Source organism: Phaenicophaeus curvirostris, chromosome 3 (genome assembly GCF_032191515.1).
Source record: "Phaenicophaeus curvirostris isolate KB17595 chromosome 3, BPBGC_Pcur_1.0, whole genome shotgun sequence".
Lineage (NCBI taxonomy): Eukaryota > Metazoa > Chordata > Aves > Cuculiformes > Cuculidae > Phaenicophaeus > Phaenicophaeus curvirostris.
The window spans coordinates 90,682,330-90,705,314 of record NC_091394.1 but is presented as its reverse complement, the minus strand read 5'-3'; the positions used below and the strand labels follow the sequence as shown (position 1 = coordinate 90,705,314).

The 22,985-nt window shown below is 40.2% G+C and overlaps 1 protein-coding gene across 1 annotated transcript in view; it reads right to left on the bottom strand.

Moving 5' to 3' along the window:
* TG (thyroglobulin) overlaps positions 1 to 22,985 on the bottom strand; it is a 160,568-nt gene that overhangs the window by 66,493 nt on the left and 71,090 nt on the right. The window contains exons 36-40 of the mRNA XM_069853184.1: positions 16,118 to 16,252; positions 14,840 to 15,004; positions 13,637 to 13,859; positions 9,142 to 9,235; positions 4,564 to 4,723 (exon numbers count right to left, since the gene is read on the bottom strand). Of these exons, the coding sequence (XP_069709285.1) occupies positions 4,564 to 4,723; positions 9,142 to 9,235; positions 13,637 to 13,859; positions 14,840 to 15,004; positions 16,118 to 16,252 (777 nt within the window). The remainder of the gene's footprint in view (positions 1 to 4,563; positions 4,724 to 9,141; positions 9,236 to 13,636; positions 13,860 to 14,839; positions 15,005 to 16,117; positions 16,253 to 22,985) is intronic.

The window sequence follows — 22,985 nt, the reverse complement described above, 5'->3', positions numbered from 1 at the left end:
ATACAAGAAATGACAGCTCATAGAAAGTTAATATAATTAACGGTTCTTCCCACTGCATTCTTGGAGGTGCCTAATTGCCTTTCCTTATCATACAAAAATAGCACTCCAACTTCAAGCTTCATTTGGACACCTCGTGGCAGGAGACATGAATCCAGGCTCAAGTATCCATAAACTGAGGACATGAGATTATTTTTCTAAAGAAGTAATCTGATCTTTAGATTAATTAAAAGTAAATAATAATCAGTATGTTTGCCAAATTCAATTGGCTGTTTCCCTGGAGTACATCTAATTGCATCTTTCTGCTTCCTAGACACCTTTTACACTTACTAGTCTGACCAACAATTTTTAAGTCACATCATCTTGCATTTCATTAAACAGGTACAGATATTATTTTAGAAATTATAATACCACAATATGTATCCTTTGAGACTGGACTACGTCTAAATTAGAGATCGGAGTTATATGTATTCACATTTCTGTTCTCACAGAATCAAAAGAAAAGTAATAAACCATATACTCCTATGCTTATCATTCACCGCTTAAAAGACTTTATTTTCAACACCAGCCACTGGTAAACTGATACTTTGATTAACAGGAAACTAATGCTGAAATCATCTAATTACATAAGCCCCTAGGCAAGCTTAATTTTACTTCAACCAATGCAGAAATAAGTAGTTCCTACACAGCATCTAACAAAGGAATAGAAAATAATTATTCTCTGTCTAGTTATTTTTAATTCACAAGGAGCTATTTATTTTTAACACTTTCAAATACACCATATTCAAAACTAGGGTGAAGAAAAAAATACACCCAGCCAACAACTAAAAAGACAGAAAATCCATGGATATAAACAGAGTTGAAACTATTTGTTTCTTCTATTGCCAAGACCAAAAAGTACAATTTTAATGGATAGGTTTAGAAACTAGAGAATTAAAAGGAAGAGACTGCGGAATAAAAAGCTGCGCCTTTGTGGACAGGTAGCTATGTCTCAGGCAAAGAGGAATTTAAAGCATCCATCTTGTAGTAGACATCAACATGCCTGCTGTAATGAATTACTGAGATATCAGAGACTGATTTAAGCAGCAGAAAAGAATATAGAGAAGACCAAATTATTTACAGCCTTGCAAATCTCACAGATCCCCACATCACAACAGCCATCACTACTAGTGCCCTTTCAGTAGGTCAGGCAAGAAGTAAATTGTCCCAGAAGCTACTGCTTTCCACCTATCCCAGAAGCTATTACTTTCCATCATTTCAGACGGTCAGGCCAAGACGCAACAGTGAAGTAATGGAGAAAAAATACCCAAAACATCTCTTCTCTAGTTTTTAGAGTTTTCTTTTGTTTTTTTCTGCAAACCATAACCACTTCCCAGGATTCTCAATTCAGCAGCAAACCCACTTTATGCTGTTAAAAAGGAAATCTCATTTCAATTGCTTGCTTCCTGCCTCTTGAGACCTCCCAGAGGAAGTGAAATCCATGTAAAAGTTTTTCCCACACCGTGTGCATTGCTAACAGTATATTAAACAACAAGACTGAGGAGGGAAATATAACCAGTTCCTTCTGCCCTGGCAAAAACCACAGCCAAGTTGTGAAATGCACATGGCTGGTGAACAGATATATGTATGGACAGTCACAGTAGTTCGACCAAAAGAAACATGCTTGCCAGCAATCTTTTCCACTGCTTGAGTGATAGGTCTGGATATAAATCTCTAAAGCTGTCTTTTTGCAGGGAAAGATCATATTCCTGAGGACCACAGGAGAATGAAAAGAAAGCGGTGTCCAGAAGGAAGTAAACAATGACAAACTTATGCCCTTCTTTAATTACTAAACTGGAGAATAACAGTAGTGCTAAATCTAGGCATGAAAATCATCCGGTTTGACATGACTTCATGGACTCTTAAAAGAACCAGGCCTAGAAACATAAATGTTTTCTCCATACTCTTCCATCCATATCACTCATCTTAACTTTTCTGGGTGCAAAGAAAGAGGTGAAGGCACTAGTAAGAATGTGCATCACTATTTGCAACATTAATGGATGATAACAAATCAAACTAAATATCCAATATTCTTAGAAAAACAGATCTTTGAATGTTTGTAAAAGCCCAGCCAATGAGGGGCCAAAACAACTGCAAAACTAACAAAAAAAGGAAATCTACGGTTTTCACTTCCCTTCCTCCCCTAAAATCTCCATTTAACATCTTCATTTCTAGTTTTGCAATTTATAACAACTCAGCTTTAGAGGATTCAGTACTTCACTCCAGCTGGACAATGAAACTGATATTGCTCACAAGATCATAACCCTTCTTTGTAAATTCAGATCCTTCCAACAGTCCTGTTGCTTATGTTCCCACAATCCTAAGGGTAAGCTCCTACCCCCTTTGAAACTGATGGCAAAAATTCCAAAGCACCAGGATTTGTCCAAAGCCTTCTGTAAGGGTGGAAATGATGCTGAAATATCATTTGAGTCTTGAGAAAAATGCTGTATTTGACTCAGTTTGATAACCTCCATTGAAAATCTCTAGCAGCTACTGGTCATATACAGAAAGAGTCAGAGGTGGAGGGCCAAAGAATAGATCTTGCAGTAAGTGCATTACTCACCAGAATAGATATGACTGAAAAAACATGGTACAGACATACAGGTTGTCACCCCAAAATGGACTAAAGGAATATAGAGGTGACACAAGTGTGGCACTGAATGAATGTTTAGGGCTCTCCATGACTGTGAGGCTTAGCTTGCTCCAAGAACTCTGGCAAAGAGCTTTTCCTACTTGGTGCAGTTCCCTCTGGAGGAATAGGATGTCCCTAATGATCAGCAAGGATATCCCACAGGGGAAGAGGCCAGGAAAGACTGCGCTTTTCCTTGACCATAGCTCTACAGTACAGAGAAGAATGTCCCTGAACACTCCCTATCTGTAATGTACCACCCTCATCTGAAGATGTGCAGAAATTCTAATTCGGTACATTCAACTCGTACATTGACATTTGGGGATATGAGTGCATATCCCTATGAAAAACAGGCTGGAGAATTTTCCTAATCTCTAAATTATGGACCATCACATAGATATTGCTATACAATATTCAGCCCAGCTAGCAGTTTCCACTTAGGAAGAAACCTTGGTGAGATTCACAGGGCTGAAGGAGGTTAGTGGGTAATGTGTGGGCAGTGCTGCGTAATGGAAGCTCACACAGCACGTATCCAGGCTGCACTTGGCTCTAACTAAAATTAAGCTACGATACCACTTTCATAAGTATCCGGTTTGCACGTAAAGCAGTACCTCTTTCCCCAGATATACCTGTTACCAGCTTCTTATCTAAATGATTAAGGAGTTCGTAGTGCTAGCTTTCTTGTTACTGAATGAAAAGCAGTCTTTACTAGGAGTGAGCTTTGAATAAAACAGTAAAACAGAGAAAGGAAACAATAACCAATAGCCACAGCTATAAAACTAATCTAGGTAAAATCCACCCAGTGTCACTGTCAGTAAATACTCAAAAGAATAATTAGGAAAAGTACATAGGTCTGGTATTTGCAAGGATGGCAAGTATGACCTCTTAAAGTTTATAAAGTTACTAAAATGTGCACTAGAGGAAGCAAGAATTGTGACCAGACTGATGGAGCCAGAGATTCACTTGCAGTTGTTGCATTTTCTCTCCATGGTTCTCTACCTTAAGTTCCCCTGCCCAGACAGAACTGAAAGATGGTAGAAAGAAAAGTGTCCCCTACTTGCTTAAACAGGCAAATCTAATAAAAAGCAGAATGAAAAAAAAATAATCCCAAGGATCAGCAGGGAGACATGAATGTGCATTTTAATTTGTACATGCCTCTTTGCAGAACATAGATTCCTGTATGTAGTGGGAATTTGTATAATTTTTAATGTCAATTTGTCTTAGGAGGCAGTAGGAGAACAAAAGTGTCCTTTACAATAGCATATGGGGAAGGAATGTAGAGAACATGCAAATTTCAGTCATGTCTAGGATAGTAAGAGGGGCTAACGGAATTCAAATTCAACATGGCAAGTCCTTCAGAGAAGTCCGGTTTAATTACTGAGGAACCAAAAAATTATCTTTGCACTGTACTTTCTGTTTTTTCACATCCTTCTTACCATTAACCTGCAGTTATTCTCTCTGCCTCTTCTCCATTTTAACATGGGTACAATCAAGCATTAGCAAAAAATCACAAATGGAAGAGCTGAAGTTGGATACGTTGAAAACCACATTCACAATGACAGGCTACTGAGATTAGCAGGAATTTTAATGCCTAACCTATCTTCATGTTCATCTGCAAAATCCAATATTCACAATTTCATCTGTAAACAGAAGTCTAGGCAGTGCTTTGATATAGATGCTTGGGGTTTGTTTGTCCTTGTCCCTTGCCTCCAGTCTCTCCTCTTTCTCTTTAGATCAAGACCCCCACCCTTTGCCATTTTTCTCCCCAAAGCCAGTGAAAGATACAAGTTTCTTAAATTTAAAAGTAACTAACCTTTAAAAATAGATACTAGAAACAGAAGTACTACAGAACGCAATTTAGTCAGCGAATGTGTTTATTCTAGGAATCCATGACTTACCAGTACTAAGGAAGCCAAAAACACCAACTCGGTAGTTTGCTGTCACAACAATGGCGTTACTGATGGCAGCAATGTATGATCCATCTATGGTTGTCTTTCCCACCTCAGCACTGTAACTCCCTCCATTGTGGAAGAAAAGCAGCACTGGCATGTTTTTGACCTGTCATGAAAACAATCAGGTTTATATTCCTGCAGCAAACTGCTCTTGTAGGTCACTGATGAGAACACAAGCATCCTGCTCACTAACATTATCAAAGCCATTCAAAGCGCTCTAACTCTGACTATCATGAGGGGTTATCGATCTGGCCATCTATCTGAAATACTAGGGCTAAATTGTCCGTCATTAAAGAGCACATTATTTCCAGTACAAAGATGACTTCACAGAATCACAGAATCACTAGGTTGGAAAAGAACCACAGGGCCATCGAGTCCAACCAGTCCTGTCAATGGAATGCCACCACTTAATGCCACCACTGTGTCCTACCAGCCAACAACTCTACCAGGTTAGCTCTAGTCAGACCCATCCTGCTAATATGGCCATTGAGCATGTGGAGAGCTTGTCTTTGCTGCAATGTCTGCTTTACAAAAACACGTGGGAAAAGTTCAAACAAGTGGGAAAAAGGAGAAGGAAAAGGCTTGTTGGATTGCTTCATCTTGAGCAGGACTAACTCAATAGCTGTGTAGGGTTGCTTCATACTCTCTAGTCTTCAGCTCTTAAACATTGCTTAGTCTCAAAAAATCTCACTTGACAAGAGCTCTTCATTGCTCCTTCAGGCCACTGCTACATGGGGTCCTGAAGAAAAATATTGTCACTGCATGGGAGAGACTCACCTCTCATGAAGCACAGAGAGTGTCTACCTTTGAGAGAGCCCAGCAGGACTATGATGGGCTGCTGTCCATGCTATACTTCTTGCAGAGCCACTAAATTTTGCTCAGAAACTGAGGTTCTTTTTTTCCCAGAACACCACCCCATCTGTGTGGACCCTCTCTGCACACACAGCAGGGCTGCAGCCAGGCTGCTGTAACACAAGCAGCACAAAAGCAGAGCTGCCTGGGTGTCTTCAGTATTTTCCAGCAGATTACACCTCTGTCAAGATGACAATTAGAAGAAATACCAGTGAAATATATGGAGGATTCTGGTTTGGGGTTTTGCTTTTTTTTTTCCTATCTGCCAGAATAAACTGTTCCAATACTAGAAATGTTTTTTCAAAGTGTACCCTGAATTTTTCAGCACTTTCAACCCCTATTGCCTGCTTTGGGACTATCCTGACTGACAGTCCTCTCTTTTCTGCTTAGCAGCACGCCATGAACACCCACCTGTTCTGCTTTCTGCTTTGGCAGCTGCTAGTGTTTTTCAAAGAAGGGCTGGTGGCCCCAGCATCAGCATCAAAGTACATCTGGGATTTGTTTTTCCCTGCAGCTAGAGGGCATTGGGCTCTGTTGCTGTTATTTTCTGGATTGAGTTTAGCTTAACACAACAGTGCCATCTGCTCTGGCAAAGGATGTCCCCATCAAAAATGCAACTAACTGTACAGAAGAAGCAGCAGAGAATTGTTGGTTGCAGACTCCTGCAAAATTACAGGACAGAAGACAAACTGCCCTCACGGCCATCTGCCCGTAGTTTGTCCTAACAGTGTGCACTCCTCACTTATCTATCTGGAGAATCACCACGATCTAACCAAGAAAACCCCCAAACCTGCAAACACTGAAACATGCTGCTCTTTCAGAAACTTTTGCCCCTGAATAGAAATTGCTTAATTCACAGTGCCTTGTCCCTGGTTCTCTTTTCTGCACCACACACAGTGCACAGAGAGATGGGGGCAAAGAAAAAAAAAAAAACTGAACAAATCTGTATTCATATAGAAAATAATTCCAAAATACAACACTGAGCCTTGTCAGCTAAGACAATATTAAATGTAATGTTGAGCCTGCTCTGTCCCCTTAATTCAGCAAGATTAAGCCTGGTGTTCAAACCAAGCATTTTCCACATGTCCATAGCCTGCATTCACTGTGACCTCCAACTGCCCTGTAAGTTGTGTTACAACTCATGCTCAGCAACTTTAGTCAACGCTCTAGTGATGAAAAGTTTAAGAAAGGCAAAGATGGGACATAAAAACAGCAAACCAAAGCCTGCTGCAACAGCTATTGAGCAATCCAGGGGAAGATTTAGGACTGGAACTGGCTATGCCTAGCACTAAGCGTCTCGATGTAGCATTCTTATTTCTAGTCTGCGTCAAACACACACAGATCCCTCTCCCCTATGTGAAGGTAAACTATCATGAAAAATAATCTGGGGTTTATTCCCAAAGGATTTCAATATCAGAGCCCATTGAGTCAGGCATTTGAGATGAAGGCTCTTTAACATAATGGCCTTTCTATTTCTTGTTAGACATTTTAAGAGCATAGCACAAATATTTTCATGTTATAATTGAACTATGCCTCACAATATGAGGTATTTCATATCACAAATCTATCTATCCATATATTTGGTGGACAATTAATTTTTAACTATACATTAGTTGCTGAGTAATCTATCTTGAATACAAGTAAATTACATGCAAGCCTTGCTCTCAAAATCAGTGCATCACAGCAAGTAAATCTGTGAGGCAAAGGAGCTGTCAAAAGAAGCCCAGTAGCTCTGCCTTGGTCTCACAACTGTAGGGTCTTAAGTCCCATATGCAAACCCTTAAGGAGGAGAGAAGTTCAGCATCCAACAGGGAGCTGCAAGTCAGCTAGAAGTCTGAAAGGTTTTACAATATTCAGAACTATCTTCACCATCCTTCTGTAAAGCATTTAATGAGATATTTGACAGGGATAGATTTAAGCCAGACAACCTCAAGTGCTTTAACTGTTGTACAATACTGCTCTGTAAAGAATTGATTGCAACAGGGCTGATTCAATAAGGATGGAAATAAAACATGCAGGGGATGGGAGAAAAGGAGAGAGGGTATGCTTTCTGTTCTTATTTAGTGAAGAGTTTCAACTCTTGATCTTTCATTGGAACCCTTTACAAATCAAGTTGAAATACAACTTTGCTTTGCTAATGTGATAGATAGCAATAGTTACAGGTGGAAAAAAAAATCTCTCAGAGGTGCCAGTTTTATTTGGAGAGTTATGTGGTACCCGTAGCTATGGAAGCAAAATGAGGTGATGTCATTCACCTTCTTCACTGCTTGACATGTAAAGAGTCCTTCAGTGGCAAACAGAAGTCCCCACACCATGCTCTTTTTCAGGCTCAAAATACTCCTGAATGACTTCTGCATCTGCTGCTGTCCAGGAGATTTTTGTATTCAGTATTTACTAGCTCATTTAAGTTTCCGTGGGCTAAATATATATAAATATAACTCTCTGTATGTGAGTAAAAAATAGAGATTGCAAAAAAAAAGGGAGGGAGGCGAAAATGTCATGTCTTCTGCTCTCATCTACTTCTGCAAAACCAGAAGTTTTGGTTCTCTCTTGGGATAGACTTATGCATGTGAAACTGATTGACTCGACTGGACCTACTTCTACCTTACAAAGGGCAGGATGGATTCAGTTCTTGGTGCTGCTAAGGTGAAAAGACAGGCCAGTTTGGTTTATCAGATGGTAGAAATACAATGCTTGCAAATAAGCTATCTTGAAAGCAGAACTTAGGGTGAGATGGCAAACTGCCTGGGACAGTGACCCGATGTTTTCAATCAGCAGTGACTGCTCTCAAGGCAAAGTGACAGTCTGATGCTGCAGGGAAAAAACAGACTGCTGGTCTTTCTGGTGATTAAAAGGACCTGCAAGGGACTCTGTGTGCTGCTCTCAGATAGTTAGATCAGCTTTTTCCAGGCATGCATTATGACAGACTCATAAATTTCTATCATAACCCCCCCATTCCTTTCCGAAAATCACCAGTACTGTGGAAAGACTCTCCCTGTGCTCTGGGCCCACTCCTTGACAGGATTAACATGTTATTTAGCATCTTTACACCCAGCCCCCTAGGGGTCTGGCCAGCCATCTAAGCTTGGCTGTAACTTAAAGCTTTATCTTACAGCTGTTTAGAATAAGAAATTCAAGAACTTTCAAATGACACTTTCTCAGATTGTACTATTGGCCCAGTGATCTTAGAAACATCTACTTTTATGCTCTGTGGGTAGGGCACAAAACCACTATTTCTTGCAACTGTCATTCCTCAACAGCTCCCACGGATGGCAACAAAGGAACAATAAAGACAAAGGTGAAAAAAGTCTCATCTGCTGCCACTCAACAGGTGGTAGGTGTTGATATGACATGTTGTAATGCATTATTGTCTCCTGGACAAACAGTCCCATTTCAGCGACACTGTCATTTCTGTCCTTAATTTCTCTTTCTTCCTCTTGTGTGTGCTTTCCTTCTTTGTCTCTCTATTTCTAGCTTTTTAATTTGCTGCTGCCCCCTGTTACCAAAACAGGCTCCCTGAAGACCTATAGGGAATAGTCCTGCACCAGAGAAAACAGCAGAGTGCCTAATTTAACCTTGCAGGGCTTTGTGAATACCACATGAAAACAGTCATTCATGCCAATTAGTACTTAGAAAAGACACAGTGCTTTGCTGCAAAAAAATTCAACTTACAGTGGTGGCAGGAACAAAGATGTTCAAATACAGGCAGTCTTCACTGACTGAGTATGATGGAGCCTCTCCATCTCCTGGCTGCCAACAAGCTGCCCTAGAGACATTGATTGAGAAAATTACAATAAGAAGGCTTGTATGCTTTTTCCACTGCTACTATGTCCTTATATTTTGATGCACTAACCTTATAAAATCTTTAAATCTGTTGATCTCCATCACATTTAAAACTATGTCCACCTTAATAACCAAATGTTGGTTTGTATACACACATACAAATGCAAAAAAACCACACTGAATTTTCATGTCTAGAATCTTTCCCTCATAAAACGTGCCACATTTGAAAAAGATTAGAACTTGAAAATAAGCCTTCAGAAAAACTCATGTTTTACATAACCTGCACAAAATTAGCACCAGATGCGAGAGGAACAGGACTGCAGGTCTCAGGCACAGGTCTTCCCCTGCTATTGCCTGCACACCTATGTAATCCACTCTTTTGCTGAAATGTCAGGTTTTTTTTTTTTAAATTTGTAATAGTCTGTGGGCTACATTTTATTATATTTATTTTAATTCCTAACAGTCTGTGGGAAAATGTTAAACTCGAAATTTCAATGCATTTTTAACATCTGTTCACTCTAAGCAACATAGCAGATCATTAGCAGCACCCAGCAATATTAAAATCAAACTTCTGAGAGGAATTCAGCCAGCCACATATAGAAAATAATTTTCTGGCCATCTACTGTATGAGATTCTTATGCTTGAGCTCTCTCCACAACAAGAATCAAATGGATGACTTTTGCAGTTCAGATAGAAGCTATTTTGAAGCCAGTTCCTTCTACTTCACAGACGTATTTACATCACACAAGTTACAGAAAAACATCACAAATTATTACAGAAAAAGCTAAAAGAGGCTATGGAAAAGACGATTTAGAAATAATTCTCTGAGATCATACTATCATTTTTAATGCCTTTATAAAATTTTACACTGAAGGTTTGAAGAACTCAATAGAAAACTGCAAAGAAAAGCTCCAACTTTAATGTGATTCTACAAAATTGTTCCATCAGGGAGGTTCCTAAGACAGCAGTATCACTCAAAAGCTTTCACATCAACTTAGAGAAACCTGCAATCTCCAACCAAAACTGCTCAAGCCATTTTAGGTAGACAAAATACAAATTCTTAGGTAGGAACTCAGCCAGAACAATAGATCGAATGCTATCAATCGTGCAGCCTTCAACAGGGCAGCAGTAATCATCACCCGTGCTTTTTCTATTAGCTCATCAAGAATCCCAGCACCTCCCACTCCCAGAATCTCTTCATGCCAAGATCAACTCCAGGGAAAGGCTGCCACCTGCTGAGGCAAGACCACAGCTCATCCAGCTGCTGGAGACTTCACAACAACCAGAGGAGGTTTTGGAAGTTTTTTCAGTTGAGTAGTTTTGGGGTTTTTTTTGACAGAGAGTCTTCTATCATGTCCAGACTGATAAATATCAGTAATGGTACTTCAGTCAGTAATGGTACTTTGCTAGCATGAATTTCTTATGTACAAATATTGCGCAACACCAAAATAGAGCCCTAAAAAGGTAATTATCAATTCTTTTTATACAGAGACTGTGGTCCTTCTGATTCTACAAATGCACTTCCAAGGTGCTAAGTTCCAAGAATTCTTTTTTTAACCTTAACTAGTTAATAGAAGATTATGTCTAAGTTTTTCACCAACCTGAGGAAGCACTGATAATTCAACAGATAGAAGCAGATCAACTAACATCCCTAAATTGCTTTGAAAATCTCAGCCAGGCTGCTCATTGCAACAACAGGTCCTCAAAGAGAGACCACAGAAGCAGATGGGTTTTACCAAAGTCCTAGCAGACACCATGCTGTGGCTGCACATACAAAGATCTGGTGGTGTGCATGCTAACCTAATATCACTGTGCACCTGAGGAAACAAAAAGCCACATCTCACTAGATCTCGTCAATGTACATGAAGCTGCATGGCTCCTGAAGGTGTATCCTGATGGATGAGAGTACCAAAGGCCAGATGCTCTTTCAATTCCTCAAGACAACACTGGGGCCTTGGGCAGCCTGATCTAGTGGGATGTGTCCCTTCCACCAGTCTTTCTCCTTCTGAATGTTCTACACCTTCAATCTTCTGGTTTTTTTTTTCTATAATCTTATTTTTCCTTGCAGCTCCTCATGTCTGCCAGGAAACAGTCTGCTTTTCATAGAAAGAAATTTGAACTAGCTCTTGTGTATGAACCACCTCTGAACACGTGCAGCATCGCTCGCTCAAATGGGTTTCATGTGCTCTACAGTTGGCTTTTATTACACAGAGCCAGGACACTATAAAAAATATTCCACTTTCGTCTCTTGTTTCTTGTTGCTGCTAAATTTCTATTTCTATGGATTAAAAAAAAAAAAATCCACTGTCCTAACAGGTTCCACAGCACAGATATTTTAAGTAGCATTATCACAGAATCACAGAATCACAGAATAACCAGGTTGGAAGAGACCCACCGGATCATCGAGTCCAACCATTCCTATCAAACACTAAACCATATCCCTCAGCACCTTGTCCACCCGTGCCTTAAACACCTCCAGGGAAGGTGACTCAACCACCTCCCTGGGCAGCCTGTTCCAGTGCCCAATGACCCTTTCTGTAAAGAATTTTTTCCTAACGTCCAGCCTAAACCTCCCCTGGCGGAGCTTGAGGCCATTCCCTCTTGTCCTGTCCCCTGTCACTTGGGAGAAGAGGCCAGCACCCTCCTCTCTACAACCTCCTTTCAGGTAGTTGTAGAGAGCAATGAGGTCACCCCTCAGCCTCCTCTTCTCCAGGCTAAACAACCCCAGCTCTCTCAGCCGCTCCTCATAAGGCCTGTTCTCCAGCCCCTTCACCAGCTTCACTGCTCTTCTCTGGACTCACTCCAGAGCCTCAACATCCTTCTTGTGGTGAGGGGCCCAGAACTGAACACAGTATTCGAGGAGCGGTCTCACCAGTGCCGAGTACAGAGGGAGAACAACCTCCCTGGACCTGCTGGTCACGCCGTTTCTGATACAAGCCAAGATGCCATTGGCCTTCTTGGCCACTTGGGCACACTGCTGGCTCATATTCAGTCGGTTGTCAACCAACACCCCCAGGTCCCTCTCCTCCAGGCAGCTTTCTAGACAGACTTCTCCTAGTCTGTAGCACTGCATAGGGTTGTTGTGCCCCAAGTGCAGGACCCGGCATTTGGCCTTGTTAAACCTCATGCCATTGGACTCTGCCCAGCGGTCCAGCCTGTCCAGATCCCTTTGCAGAGCCTCCCGACCCTCCAGCAGATCAACACTTCCACCCAGCTTAGTGTCACCTGCAAACTTGCTAAGGATGCACTCGATGCCTTCATCCAGGTCATTGATGAAGACATTGAACAGGGCGGGACCCAGCACTGAGCCCTGGGGAACCCCACTTGTCACTGGCCTCCAGCTGGATTTCACACCATTTACCACCACCCTCTGGGCCCGGCCATCCAACCAGTTTTCCACCCAGGAGAGTGTGCGCCTGTCCAGCCCAGAGGCTGACAGTTTCCGAAGCAGAATGCTGTGAGAAACTGTGTCAAAGGCTTTGCTGAAGTCCAGGAAGATACATCCACAGCCTTTCCCTCATCCAGCAGCCGAGTCACTTTGTCATAGAAGGCGATCAGGTTAGTCTGGCAAGACCTGCCTTATCAAACCCTCTTTTCTTTAATTACAAAATACACATTCACAGCTTGCCATTGTGGTTCCCCAAAGCAACAAAATGAAGATTCATATCACAAGACTAAATGAAACACAAACTTGCAGACAAAGGCTCTGTGCATAGAGACCCTCCAACTTAAACTCACTTACTGTGATGTCTGCCCAGCCCTGGAGAGCCAGGGTCAGCCCACATTAGACATAGACGCTTAGGAGAAATTTAGCTCATCTGATAATACCGTTCCTAGCTCTCATTTCCTCTTAAGGCATTACCTGAAATGTTTATAACTTCTGTACTTCTGTCCAAGCCATTTAGAAAGTATCTGGCTTTTAATAGTTTTTGGACAGAGAAGGCTAGCTGAGTCCTTCAGTCTGATCTCCTAGACAATAATAGGCAGAGGATTTCTATATGAGAGCCACAGCTTCAGGTTACATCACAGTTAAAGTGCCCCTGTTTGATTAAATAATCTACAAATGTATGTCTCAGCAAAAGTAAAATGTAATTGTATGAATATTACAGATAACTTACGAGTACTCAGAATGAAGGTGGATTTACAGCAGTCAGTGGGGAGTTATGCATAGAATCAAGGCAATGTACTGTAATCTGAGGTGCTTGCATGCATTAACAAATAGATGGAGAAATTATTCCTTGTGCTAAACAAAGTCCCAAACTTGTATCTGTACCCTGTAGGTTCTTTTGCAAGAAAGGACATGACTATTATGGTCATCACTCCAGATACTTTTCTACACCTGGATGGACATGCACTTCTGCAGATGATCAAAGGGGTTTCTTACCGAGCTACAGTAGCATTCCAGGTTTCTACCCAAGCAAACGGCTCTGGAGGACTGAAGCGCCTCTCTGCAAGGGGAGGTGCAGCATATGGGATGCCCAGGAACTGGCTGATATTTCTGCACTCTGAACCAATGTGGATCACCTGGGATTTGCCCATCAGATCTCCATGGGATGGGATGTACACAGACGGATTTAAATCTGACTCCGAAATGGGCAGGAATAAATCTATTGTGAGGGGAACAGAGGAAAAATAAATTGATTTTTCAAGTTTTTCATTTCAGAAATGAAAATTAATCCCATTTCCCTTAATTTTAAACTTTTAAATGTCTAATTCACTTCTTCAAATGAAGCATAGATAAATTTGTGTCATTTTCTCCCTATAAAACAGTTCAGGCTGTGCTAGATATTAGCCCCTGGATATGAACACTGAACTTTCCAAACACTTTTTCAAACACTTCTTCCAGATCAGACATCACATTAGAATACAAATCTGAGCATTTCTATAAAAAGTTAGAGAGATTTTCAAACTTCCCCCCTCCCCCCTGACTCTACAAAGCACAATGTTAAGTATTTAAACATTTATAGTGAGTCAGAGAGAAGAAAGAAAACCACAGAGGTCATTGATTTGGACTCTCCCCAGGAAAGACTTTCAATTCAGTCCCCTTTCCAGTGACTGTTTTATCATGCGAGACATTTCTCTCATATATAGTTTTCACTTCTTTAAAAATATGAGTTGATCTTTGCTTGATTTTTTTCTTTCTTTTCTGCAGAGATAGTCCTTAACACTGTCAGTTGACAGTGAGTTTTCAACATGTCTTCTGTTATTTGCAGACCTTAGAAGGAAGAACATCTGAAAACATCTACTGGAGATGAAGAGAAAGGAGTTAGACTTTTAATGCTGATTTTGTTTGTTTTTAACATTCTGCACTTTCCAAAACCTCTTTTACAGATCAGACTTCCTTATTATACCTACTTCAACATTAGATGATAACATCATGATTTTATACATTTTTGTCGAAAAATATTCGGGGACATTTTCCCCTCCCACTTGTCTGAAACTCCACTAAAACAACAATGGACAACTGGCTAGGAGACATCCACACTGCTTCATGTCTGCTGAAGATTTCCTCACACTCCTGTGCACAAGAATAGTGCACAGGCCACCAGAGTCGAGTTCCTTCCTCCTCAGCCTTAACCTGTCTTACCTTGCCTCCTATAGATATATGTAGCTGGTTCTTTGAGTAAAACCCAGCAGCTGTGCCCTTGCAAGCCGTATGTGCATATCTGTGTATCAGGGTAGAAAAGACATCTTATGGCTGAAGGATGGATTTCCAGTGTGACCACTATACACAACTGGTTCTTTGAACAAACTGTAAGGTGAAGACAAATAAAAAAGGCAGGTAAAAATGTATGTTCAATGTATTTTCTATGACACTTATAAGATGCTTAAAAGAAAGGTTTTATAATGGGTTAAGCATAAGGATTCTGCTCTGAAGCAGAAAAATAAGGCATAAAAGTCCTAAGATCCCCAGAACATTCTCCAAAATAGCCAAGAAATTCTCCAGAATAGCCAAAGATTTATATTGGCTTTAAAACAGAGTAATACAGCAAGAGAACTGGTATCACAGCCATTAGGAGAACAGAAACATTGTCTAAGGAAGTATTGAAGATCTCAGCTGTCCCCAGGGAGCCTTAGGGGAAGGTTTCAGAATAAGAAAAGTGATCCTCTCACTTGCCCCAGTTTGTACGCAGAGGCGGATATCCTACACTTTTCCTTTAGAAAGGCTTCTTCAAAAAGATATGGGAAAAGGAAAGGAAAAAATAATACTATGTTCACCTACATGAAGTGAGGATCATCTTCAGCAAAAAATAGGACCATTATAAGGGCCATCTTCTGAGGTAGGTGGGAACAATAACTTGTTCCCACTCTGTAGCATCAAATTTCTGCCACTCTGTAGCATCTGAGGATTTTCCAGGACTCTGCTGTCTAGTCAGGCTCTTGATTAAAGCAGTTTCCTTTGTTGCTACTACAGCCCAAGCCCAGCTCTCAGCTAACCTGCCTTCCCGCACCACACCTACAGGTTCCTCTAGGTAATTGTAGGTGACTATCATCTGTCTCACTTGATAAAGATCTCTTAACTGTTCTTTAAAAAATAACTACGTTTTGCCTGTAATTAGGCATTACAATATTCTCCAAGCGATACCATATCTGGACAGGTAAGAGGTCTCTGCCCCGAAGAGGTGTCAAAATCACCCAACCACCATGTGACACTTTGTATACATTCTGTCTTCAATTAGCTAAATAATTTCAGATTGCTGCTCTCAAAATCACAGACACTAGGTTGGTTTTAAAAGCAATTAAAATCAATGTGTCTGTGTAAGAAAGGGTGGTATAGGGAGAGAGGGGAGAAGCTGCTATTGATGGGTTTTTTCAGTCTCACAAGCCATTATTTTCTGCAAAGCTACAAATAACCATTTCTTACCTGACAGACAAAAGTCTCTGGCAGTGGAAAAGTCATTGGATATATCTCTGCTGACTTGCACAACTTCAAATTTCGAGATGGATGAATCCATGAGAACAGAGGACACATTTAAGGGTTGCCATATATCTGAATACTCTGTAAAATGAACCACACACAAATAATTTAACTAGAGAAATCAGTAAAAAATTCAGAATAAATAAAGAGGCAAAGCACTAGGGAGTTCCACAGTGAAAGACTTCCTTTGCATCAACAGGGAATAAATGAACAGTAATATTCACAGGCTTCTGATCGACTAGAGGGTCCACTCTCTTCTTCAGAGGTCACGTATAACCAGGTTTACAAAGGTATTCACTTAATTAAGAGGTAAACTGGGAGCAGTTCCATCCATGTTTGCATGTAGATCCAACTGATTTAAATAAAAGCTTTCTGAATACACCTAACTACATTAAAGGACACAGGTCATAATGCCTGCATCCAAGTTCCTGAGCAGGTACAGCCACTAGCTCCTTGCAAAGCAACTGGGGATCCTGCATGTGACTGAGCGTTCCCAAGAACCTCCAACAGACATCCATATCTATATCTAACACAGGAGTTGGTTTCCTAAGGTAGGCTTCACCTCAATGACCTGCAAGGTAAATGTCTACAACTGAGTCAATTAAACTAGACTCCTTCTGCTATATCAGGAAAAACAATTTTACTGTATCTTCTTCCCACTTTAGATGTCTGCTTTAGGATTCCCACAGGAATCCACTGGTTGCATGAATCAAATGTCCACGTTGTCTGCATAGGGAACCTCATGCGAGTAGCTGAAATGGAGGTATCTATGTTGCCTGCATACATCTACAATCAGAAAGCCAGTCCTGACCTTACAGACTAAGTGAAAATGAGACAATGTTTTTTTGCAAATGTTACATTTTGTACTTACTTCCCTCACAAGCAATCAACCAAACTCCAACAGAAACACACGGAGTTTTCACAGATTTAGAGAATTATTTTTAAAGGTCACAAGGATTATTTTGATCATTTAAATTAGATGGAATAGCATGAAATTCTATCAACTGTTCTAATATCATTTAACTGCTACATGATTAAGATTTATTTCTATTTCATATGCACGTAAATACGTATGCAAATATGTATATGTACATACATACACATCTGTATATACATATGTACAAACAGGTTTCCAGGTACCCATGCATAAACCTGTGTGAGCATATAAATACACATACATACTGATGCTAGCGTTCATCAATATTCTGTCTCTTGGTGTATTTCAAAAAATGCCACAAACATTCTCTCATACACAAACAGATAAAAATATCAAGAGGCTCTCTATTTTGCACACAGAGGTCAAAAAAAAAATGCTTAGGCAAGAATGGGCCTTTAATTATTTTAGTTCCTTTCAACAGTTCAATAGGTTTCAAAAGCAAAAACGCCCTGCTGTGGCCACAGAGTCCTAAACAAGACGTTGGCGTTATTCTCTGTGTAACTGTAGGGAGAGGACAGAGCTGAGTCAGCTGTTGCCTTGCAGTTTCTGGTGAGCAGATCTTGCCCTATTGCTTGAATTAATTTACCACACAGATGCAAAAGTTGTGACTGTTAATTTCATTGAGGATTTCTTTTATCTTTCTGAGAAATGAGTGACTTGCAAAGATGGCCACTTTCTTCCCGTCCTCACAGAAAGACAGTTGTGACCATACCACTCAACATCGAAGCTGAAGCTGAAATCTGGAATCCGTGCAATCAGGGCTGTGATGTGCCCTCCCTGCGACTTGGAAATCCTAGTGTTGACATACTTGTCCAACTGATGAAAACCCAAAACACACCATAGACTAGCCTGGTTGCTTCTTTCCCAGGGAAAAAGGCAGGGAAATAGGCAGGGAATAGCAACGACCATATCAGACTTCAAAATTATTTTATTCCAAATAATTCACCACAATCCAGGGATTTAAGTTGATGCTGGAAGTCTTCGCTTTTGCAATATAAATCCTTTCCAAGGAAGTGTAAACCTCAAGCAAGGGCTATCTCCCAGAGGACAACTCCACCATGGCCAAGGCAAGTGCTAGTGCTAGTTCCTTGGCTCTCACCATTGCTGAAGAAAATGTCTGATGGAGTGATGAATCAACCTACTGTACTCCATATACCTTCTCAAACAGCCCAGCCCTAGGTCAAACCTGTGAACTAGAGGCAAGAAAGCAGCATTGGGTTCCATAGATCTCTCCCACCACTTCAAAATTATTCTATTCATGTTATATCTGGGGGCAACTTTTCCAATACATAGAGGCTGGAAACCTCCAGCTAAGTAGTAATGAAGGTTAATTTGGTATTGCGCTGTTAAAGACCACAAGGTTACTTGACATCGCATAGTGGCAAAGTCATCATCAGCACTATATGCAGAGAGAGTCTGAAACAGTAAGAGAGTAATGAACCTGCAATCACAGCCTAACTTGTGCAATAAACCTACTGCATTTATTTTTTTCTTCCCTTTAAGAATTGGCTATTCAATTATTTTAGAATAACAGTGATTTTAGTCATGTAGAAATTTCTACATTTCATATTGTCAATATTTTCTATATTTCAAAACAGTCTAATATGACCTGTTGCATGACCCATGTAAGAAAATTTCAACTTCTACATCTAGGGTGACAGTTTGTAGCATTCACTTATAAAGAGTTTTAAAAATAAAATCAACTCCCTAAGTGATGCAGAACTAACTATTACATCCTCCAGTAAGATTATCTGCCTGAAGTTCTGGATCCCCCAGGTTTTACTTTGCCAGATTGCATCTTGTTGGCTTGTGTTTTCAACTGTTTCCTAATTTTTTCTTTCTGGAAATATGAACTATATTCATTTTAATAAATATGTCTTCAACTATGCTTAAACGAAAGAGCAATGTTGCTGTCTTGCTCTGTGTTCAGTACTAGTAACTGGGGTCCTACTGCTGAACAAGTAATCTCTCCAGGTTCAGATATAAAGCTTCAAATTACTAGCCGTGGCTCTTTCATAAAAGAACCTTGGCTGGATTCCATTGTAAGTCAACAAGTTTGGGTGCATCAGTGGTTTTAGAAGAAAACTTCACCGTACTGACTCTCTTCCCATAGTTTTCCTGACCCATTAAGTGACCTTGGACAAGTCTCAATCCTCATATGCCTCCATTTTCCCACACGTAAAACATTCAGAAGCACACTGACAAAGCTAAATCCTGCTGTTTCCTAAAAGAAATTCAAAATAATTCCACAAAAGCAAAATAAATTCCTTGGCTTTACACTTCCATCACTTGAATTTGGCCTTCTGTATCTATACTCCTGCAGTTTACAAGCTTACTGTTGTTGAAATCTTCTGAAGATAAAAATAAGCTTGTGAGTGTACACTGACACATAACATACATAATATGTATTCTGCACTTGATCACAAGCTAAAATTCCTGCTTCTATATTAAAAGATGTTCATTTTATCCCTTTAATTGGGATAGAGTAAAATTTATAACATTCACACTTTAAATACATATAAGACACAATAGGCACTTAACAGACCATGCTAGTCACAGAAGTGTGACCACTCATACTACAAACATCCATAGATCACACATTTATACATAAAAAAATTTGACATTGCTTATTCTTTGCCCTGAATCTCACAGAAGTGATTCTTGCAACATCCCACTATCCATGTGAGGCTGTTTTTTTGGGCTACTTTGGGGTTTAGGCTGGGGTTTTTTTCATTCTCGGTCCTGGATGAAGCATTCATTGTCACAGATCAGATTTGTATACTGAGGCTTCCAGTGTTTTCCCTTGCTGAACTTCTGCCTAGCTGACCCCAGATGAAGGCAGAAACATTAATGCTTATTGCAATGAAAGAGAAAAGCCCTTTAACCCAGAGCTGTCCATGGATGGTGGCATTGTGGACTTCTCCAGTCAACAGCTGCAAATGACATTTTGGCTATTAGTCGTTTCTTTCTTCCCTTCTCCTGGCAGCAAATCTGGCAATGCCTGCAGCCATGCACACCCACTTCATCTTCTGGGCAAACCAGAACTTTCCATGTCTGATTTAGGCTTGCTTCATCTAGAAACTGCTCTCACAAGGCATAAAGCTACAAACAGGCACTGCCTCACCAAAAATGCATAGTGCACCTGATGGGCTGGAAGATATTTCTGTTTCATATACAAGTTTAGCTCTGACCTTCCAAACCACATTTTGGCAATTGCTTTGATTGGATGATTACAGAACTCTGAATCCAGCCAGCCCTGTAACTTTTTTTGCAAAATTATAGGTGTCCCACACAGAGGAAGCCTCTCTCTTCCAGATGCTCTTGCTCGGGTAGTCAAAGTTTAAGACTGGATTTGCAAAAGGACTCACACTGCTCTTACTCTGCTCCCACTCAAGTCATAGGATCACAAGACTAGAACAGATTTCCTGGAGGCACAGAGTTCAGCCTTCCATTTTCACAGGCAATAGCACTAATAAATCCTTTTCATAAAGTCAACAAAGTTTCACGACTGACTTCAGTGGAAGCAGAGTGAGGTCAGTTCTGAGTTTGCTGGAAAATTTGACATTTGATATTGGGAAACAGAGATAAATAACAAGTTAAATTTAGAAGAAAATTCATGAAGTTCAGGAGGAACATATATCAGCTGAGGTGAACATAAGGTTCAGGAGGTACATGAATCAGATCTCTGGGTTCATTATTCCTAATTTATGTTTGAAAGACAAAGTCTGATTCAATTCTGACATGCGTGAGCCATATTTAATAGCCCAAACTTAAGCTGAAAATATGCTTATGGATTGAACTCAGCATTTTGTATTCCTTGCACTTAGAGTTTTTTCCAATGAAGACTGATAACCTGCCTATGTACCAACAATCTCTTAAACCAGAAAATCATGAGCTCAGAGCAGACCTACAGAAAATACACCCTTTCTTAAACATAGTATCTTCTAATTTTTATCCATTCACTCGAAGATGCTATATAATAACTATAATCACACTTCAGACAAACATGTCCCAAATTAACAAATGTGTTATTTATGGCCTTCAGTAGTGAACAATCTTGCTAAATCCATGTTAAATCCAAGCTTTCTCCCTCATTCAGTAGTGCTGGTTATACTAAATGGTATAGGATACTAAAAATGTACCAGATATTTATCCAGTTTTAAAATAAACTGTTTTCAAAAGGCTAAAATCTTCATGTTTACAAACAGAATAAGAATTGGATTTAAGACAAAAGACTGAGTAATTCTACAACAGAGTTCCAATATGCTGTATGGGGGCATGGTAGATCAGTTCCCAAGGGTAGGTAAAAAGACTGCCTTTGTTTCACATCCAAGTTCTCTCTGACATATCCTCAGCATTGTAGGAAAACAAGAAGACAAATGATAATCATCAAAGTCAGCGATACCAGCACCTGTACTATCATAAGCATCACTGTTGAGAATGGAAATACCCCATGTGCTGAGACAGCTCAGTGGGAAATTTGTTCCCACGTTGGAAAATCCCACAGCCACCACTCAGTGGTGCACTGAGGGAACAACTATAAATCATTAGGGAATCACAGGAGGCAGAAACCAGAAGGCCCTTATAGATCATGAAATCCATATGCCTTGGTTTTGCAATGAATTACTTGATTCAGATGGAGTGTGAATGGAACTCATATGACCCCTCCACACACTTCCATATATGATCAGTAGTCCCATGCAGAGATAACCATTTAAGGTCCATTGTCCCCTAGCAGCTGCCAAATCTAAGATGGATATCCCTATCCTATTTAAAATTGAGGAAACTGAAGACACACATGCTTATCAAAGTTTAGATAATTACTGTAAACAATTCATAAATCTCACAATAAAGTACAAGAGCAGAAGTTATACATCAGCATCACCCCTCTCTTCCACATGCACAGGAATATATTGAGGCTTTGCAGTTAGTTTCCAGCACTAGTTATCTGGCATTTTAGAAGGAATACATGTTTCATACATTGCTTTGCTTCTTTCAGTCCTAGTTGCAAAGACATAAAAAAATCCACAGCTCAAACCCCTGTGCATAAACTATTTGAACAACAGCATTATACGATCATAAAATAAATTTTCTTATCTTGCCATATTCTACAACTGTCTGCGAAAAGTTCCATCTCAAATCTATTTATTAGACCTGGCTCTTTTCTCTTTTATGTAACACTTCTCCATATTCACACAACTCCGCAGAGTTGTTATTTAAATACTAGCATAAGCAAACCAAGTCTGCAGCATGACATATTAGCATTTTCGGTACAGGCAGTCTTAAAATAACAGCTGTCCTCCCCTCATTAAAGGTCATAGATCATACCTAAAACTCACCACAGATGGTTCCATACTCAGTGTCACCGCAGCACATTAACTTCTCAGGGGAAAAAGTTCTCTGAGTGTACAAAGTCAGACTTTCCAAGTTTGTTCAAGCACTATTTCTCAAGTAACAGAGACTACATGGAAATCACAACAGACCAGTAGGAGCATGCTCTGCTCCATATGATAGATGTACAGAACACAAATAAAAGTATTAATTTAGTTAAGGATGAAAACCACATGCAGGGTTAAATACACTACAGATTAGCGATGATGACTTGCAGAGTATAACCTTTTCCCAGAAAGGGTATTGCAAGAATACAAAGAGGCAACAGTAAAACAACAACAATTCAGGTAAAAGGCACTAAGGACACTGTGCAGCTCACCTCCCACCTCCCAGACAGCAGTGACCTACAGGCATTAAGAAGCACTTTATTCTCAATTTTTTTCAGGGTAATGGGGCATGTAATGAGTATTAGAAACATCTAGTGGTGCTGTTTGTAGGGAGAGTAAGCTGGGGAAACAGGAGCCTCAGGCTGGAGAAAGGAATCAT